The sequence below is a fragment of the Oryx dammah genome, unplaced genomic scaffold (assembly GCF_014754425.2).
Source record: "Oryx dammah isolate SB20612 unplaced genomic scaffold, SCBI_Odam_1.1 HiC_scaffold_28, whole genome shotgun sequence".
In the NCBI taxonomy this organism is placed as follows: Eukaryota; Metazoa; Chordata; class Mammalia; order Artiodactyla; family Bovidae; genus Oryx; species Oryx dammah.
In genome coordinates, this window is record NW_024070212.1 from 83,693,703 (window position 1) to 83,699,028 (window position 5,326).

Genomic DNA, 5,326 nt, shown 5'->3' on the forward strand with positions numbered 1-5,326 from the left:
ACCTGGCAAGTAGCATGCGCCCAAGAAATATCACGTGCTGTTGTTTTCCTGATTATCAGGCGCGGTTCCAATGCTTAGGTGAGACGGAGACTGAAACAGAGCTCAAATGTCCGCGGCGCTCTCTGAGATGCACTGCAATCATAAACCCAAGAGTCCTGACGCTCTCACAAAGAGACGGGCTCTCTAAACAGTAATAAAAACGCTTCTAGCCGGGCCTTTTCCAACACCTTTGCCGTTCTCCTAGGAACCTGGCCACAGGCACCTGGCGGGCGGTAGGAGAGCTAGGTGAACACACAGGGGAGTAGGGGCCCCGGTGGAGCCATTTGAGGGGCAGGCAGAAGGCGGGGCCTGAGAAAGAGCCGGGCGCGTCGAGCAGGAAGCTCCGCGGCAACCTGGAGGGGCAGAGGGGCGGCGAGGCGGCAGCGAGGGGAGTGGAGTTGCAGAAAGACAGAGCCGGAGGGGCGGGGCGGGGCGGGGCAGACGGGGAAAGAGGGCGGTGCTGGCAGCTGGCAGGCAGAGCCCGCAGGGACCTCGGCCGGCTCGGACCGCGGAAGCTGGACCGGCGCAGCCATGTTGGAGGCGTTGGGCTCCCTGGCGGCTGCCCTCTGGGCCGCGCTCCGTCCTGGCACTCTCCTGCTGGGGGCCGTCGTCTTTCTCCTCTTGACTGATCTCCTCAAAAGGCGGCGTCCAAAGAACTACCCGCCGGGGCCCTCGCCCCTGCCCTTCGTAGGCAACTTCTTCCAACTGGACTTTGAGCAGGGGCACCTGTCGCTCCAGCGGGTAGGAGCGGGCGAAGGTGCCCGCGCGCGTCCTGACCCTGACCTGCGGGACAGGGGCCATTCCGGGTACCGAGGGCGGGAGGATGGGGGTTCCGAGGCTGAAGCGGGCACCCGACTACACCCTGCTTTGAACCTCTCTCTTGTCCCCAGTGACTGGCATGATTACACCACCCGTGATTTCCCGGGGTGAAATATCGTTAACTGTTTACTATTGAGGGTGTTAGATAAGATGCGTTCTCTAAGTCATTTAACTGAAGGCCTTGTTACATACTATTGGGACTTTCTATTTATAATATGATCAGTTTATCTTTTTAATATTATCCTTGGGGAAAAAAAATCCCGTATTTTCCCACTCGGTAAAATGGTGATAAATACTATCTAAATCTGTACCGTTTTTCGACTGAATTGCTCCTAACTCCACAAGGACTGAGCCCCCTCACATTTAGCCTCCTCAGCCAGCAGTCCACACTCACTAATCATTTTTAAATGTCACTCCTTTGCTTAGATTTTGTTAGTGATTCCTGCTGCTTCCCAGAGTTCTTGTTCCTTAGGGAACTACTTGAGGAGAGCATGGCAATCCACTCTAGAACTCTTGCCTGGGGAATCCTATGGACAGAGGAGCCTGGCAGCCTACGGTCATGAGGTCGCACAGAGTCCGACTGAAGCGACTTGGCGCGCAAGATGCCGGGAGCTACTTGGAACCCTTCTTGTAACCTTTTTCCATTTCTTTATAATCATCTCCCATCAGGGCTCCCTAATTGTGGCCATTCTGAATTCCTTAATATTTCCTCCAACATAAAAGCACTTTCTCAAGCACCTTCAGCTGCTTCCCTGCCTCTCATCCTAGGTATCTTGCTGACAAACAGCACTGTGATAGATGGTTGTGAACATTAAATAAAACAGTGAATGGTCAATACTAACACCGCTTATTATAGGTTCTCAACAAATAACAGTTCCCCTTGAATGCCTGGAGCACTTTAAACACAAGTTTGTAATATAAACTCAAGTTCAGATGGAGAAGGTTTTTATCAACTTTCTGGAAGAAATACACAGTTGGTACCATTTAAGTGACTGGATTTGTCTCCAGAATTTTAAAACTTGTCTCCTTAACCTGTCAGTTCAGTTCAGTGGCTCAGTCATTTCCAACTCTTTGCGACTGCCATGGACTGCAGCACGCTAGGCTTCCCTGTCCATCACCAACTCCCGGAGCTTGCTCAAACTCATGTCCATCGAGTTGGGTGATGCCATCCACCCATCTCATCCTCTGTCACCCCCTCTCCTCCTCTTTCAATCTTTCCCAGCATCAGGGTCTTTTCTAAGGAGTCTAAGCCTGTACCTTTGTTTAATAAATATGTTATTTAACTTCCAAGTATTGGGAGATTTTCCTGTTTTCTTTCTGTTAATGATTTCCAATTGGAGTCCATTATGGTCAGAGAACATATCTGATTTCAACTTTGAAAAAACTATGTTAAAGTTAACCCAAGATAAAGTCCTTACATACTTGGGAAAAAAATGCATTCTGTTCCTGTTGAGTGGAATATTCGGTACTACATCTCAGTTAGACCTTATTAGATGAATCAGTTGTTTAGTGCTCCTGAACCCTTGTTGAATTCTTACCTACTAAGTCTATCAATTACTAGGAGAGGCTTGTTGAAGTCTGCAGCTTATAATTACAGGTTTCTCTGTGTATCTATTCAGTTCTGGTAGTTTTCTTGTATGTGTTTCACAGCTCTTTTATCTGGCACATATGCACTAAAATTGTTATGTCATCTTTGTGAATTTGTTATCTTATTATTAGGTAATGTCCCTCTTTTTCTCCGGTAATGTTCTTTCCCTGAATTCTACTTTATCTGATATAGTATAGCCACACCAGCTCTCAGCTCTCTTTTGATTAATATTTACGTAGTATATGCTTCTCTACTTATTTACTTTTAACCTACTTATATCATTACATTTGAAACATATAAGTGGGTAAATTTTTGTTCATGCTTCTAATATCAAACATTTAATTGATGAGTTTAGATCATTTATATTTAATGTAATTATTGATTTGTTAAAACTTAAGTCTGCCAATTTATTATTTGTTTCCTATTTTTCACTTTGTTTTTTCACTCATCTTGTTTTTTACTCTTTGTTTTTTCTCCTTTCCTCTCTTTCTGTAGGTCACTTGAATATTTTTTTAGAACTCCATTTTCATTTATCTATAGTGTTTTGAGTATGTTTCTTTGTATTTTTTTTTAAATGCTTACTGTAAAGATTACATGCTATGCATACATAACTTATTCAGTAAGTATCAATGGTTTACCACTTCAGGTAGAATACACACACCTTAAAACTCTTTAGGTCCCTTTACCTTCCCTCACTTTATAATATATAAATTATCTTAAATATTATCTCTATATACACTGAGAACCACCTCAGACAGTATTATAATTTTTCTTTTAACTGTCAAACACAACGTGTTTAATTCAAGAAGATTAGTCTACTGTGTTTACCCATTTCTCTGAAGAACTTTCTTTAGTCATTCTTTTAGAACTGGTCTGCTGAAAAAAAATTAGCTTTCCTTCATCTAAGAATGTTTTTATTTCATCTTCATTTCTGAAGTATATTATCACTGGATATAGAATTCTAGGTTGACAGTTTCTTTTATCAGACCCTTGAAAATGTAGTGCTGCTTTTATCTGGCCTAGGAACTGGGGTTCCTCATGAGAAATCTGCTGTAATTTGAACTGTTGTTCCCCATAAGTAATGAATTGTTTTCCTCTACATGCTTTGAAAGCTAGGTTTTCTTTGTTTTTAGATTTCAGAAATTCAATTATATGCCTTAGTGTTGAATTCTTTGGATTTATTGGATTCACTCACAACTTCTTGCCTCAGTCAGTTTTAGTAGTACCAGATTTGAGACTTTTTCAGCCTTTATTCCTTCAAATATTTCTTCAAGTTCATGTTTTTTCCTTCTGGTACTCTTTGGCACTGATGACACAAGTGATAGATCTTCTCCTATTCTAATATCAGTCCCTGAAGCTCAGTTTTTTATCTCTTCTCAGTCTATTTTCTCTGTGTTGTTCAGATTGGACACTTTCTGCTGATGTCTTCAGTTTCACTGATTATCCTGTCATTACCACTTTGCCATTGAATTGCTCTAATGAGTTTTTGTTTAGTTATTGTTTTTCGATTCTAAAATTTCTTCTTTTTTCATATGTATATTTTCTGGCTCTTTGTTAAGATTTTCTATTTAAGATTTTTTCAAGAGTGTAATTGTTTATCAAAACATATTTTCAATAGCTGGTTTAAAGTCTTTAATCTGTAATTACAGCATCTTTATCATCTCAGTATTGGTTTCAACTCATTCACTTTGAGATTTCTCTGGTTCTTGATAACATGAGTAATTTTGGACTATACTCTGGACATTTTGTGTATTTTGCTACATGACTCTGGACTCTATGTAAATCTTTTATTTTTGCAGATAGTCAACCTGCCTATATTTAGAATGTTCACTTTTGTGAATTATGGTTCAAGTATCAATTTAGTTATAAAGCCTTTGCAGTGCTGTATTGGTCTACTCCACTTATATATTGTTCACCTCAATAGGACTCTAACCCACATTCTCCTCAGTGCAGGCTGGAGAGAATGAGGATGGGGACAAAAGACTGGGGCCCCTCTGAGGAGGGTAGCCTCTTCCTTACTGCAGGGGGTGGGGAGAAGTCAGTAATCTAACCATATTATCTCCGTGGAATATGGGTACCTCCTTATTTTCATAGAGTTGAAAAAATCAGGATTTTGCCCACTGACTCCTTCAAGGAGTCTCTTTTCTGCAGTTCAGGGGTGAGATAGTTACAATTCAGCTTACAAACTCAGTAGGGAAGAAGTACTGCCTTGCTGTAGAGGCAGGATGAAGATAGGATGAAGGCAAGTTTTCATGCATTGTTAGTACTGTAGCTTTCCATTCGGATGGGGGAGGGTTACATCTCTTATGGTATATTCTGTCCTGGTGGACCACTCTTTATCTGGTTCATTAGCTACAAAGAATGGGGCTTTATTGGTATTAATTTTTTATGTGCCAGTTAGTATCATGATGCTGAGGAGGAGTAAAATGGGATGCTTTTACTCACTGTTTTCTGAAATCAGAAACTTGATCTGTGCCCTTGTTTTACTATTAAGATAGATATGACTGGAGAGGTTAAATGATTTGCCTCATATCATAAAACTGGCCAAGGATGATACTGAGCCTGCCTTATCTCTGGCAAAAATTTTTCATCAGAAATGTTGTTTTATTTTATATAAATTTGCAATTAAATATTTCTGGTTGTAAAAAATAGAGTTTAAATAATGTGATTTGGCTGTAATTAAATTTGCATTCCAGGAATTTGGAAACATTAAGCACCTATCATTATCTATCATTACCTATATATCTTTACTTACCTATCTACCAGTACCTATCATTAACTACCTGCTGTAATATTAACAGGGCTTTGCAGGTGGCTCAGTGATAAAGAATCTGCCTGCCAATGCAGGAGCCACAGGAGATGTGGGTTCAGTTCCTGGGT

The 5,326-nt window shown here is 41.2% G+C and overlaps 1 protein-coding gene across 1 annotated transcript in view; it reads left to right on the forward strand.

The window, feature by feature from the left end:
• Positions 1-520: 520 nt before the first annotated feature.
• Positions 521-5,326, forward strand: part of LOC120857077 (cytochrome P450 2J2-like) — a 36,708-nt gene continuing 31,902 nt past the window's right edge. The window contains exon 1 of the mRNA XM_040232724.1: positions 521-780. Coding sequence (XP_040088658.1) covers positions 571-780 — 210 coding nt within the window. The 5' untranslated portion in view covers positions 521-570. The remainder of the gene's footprint in view (positions 781-5,326) is intronic.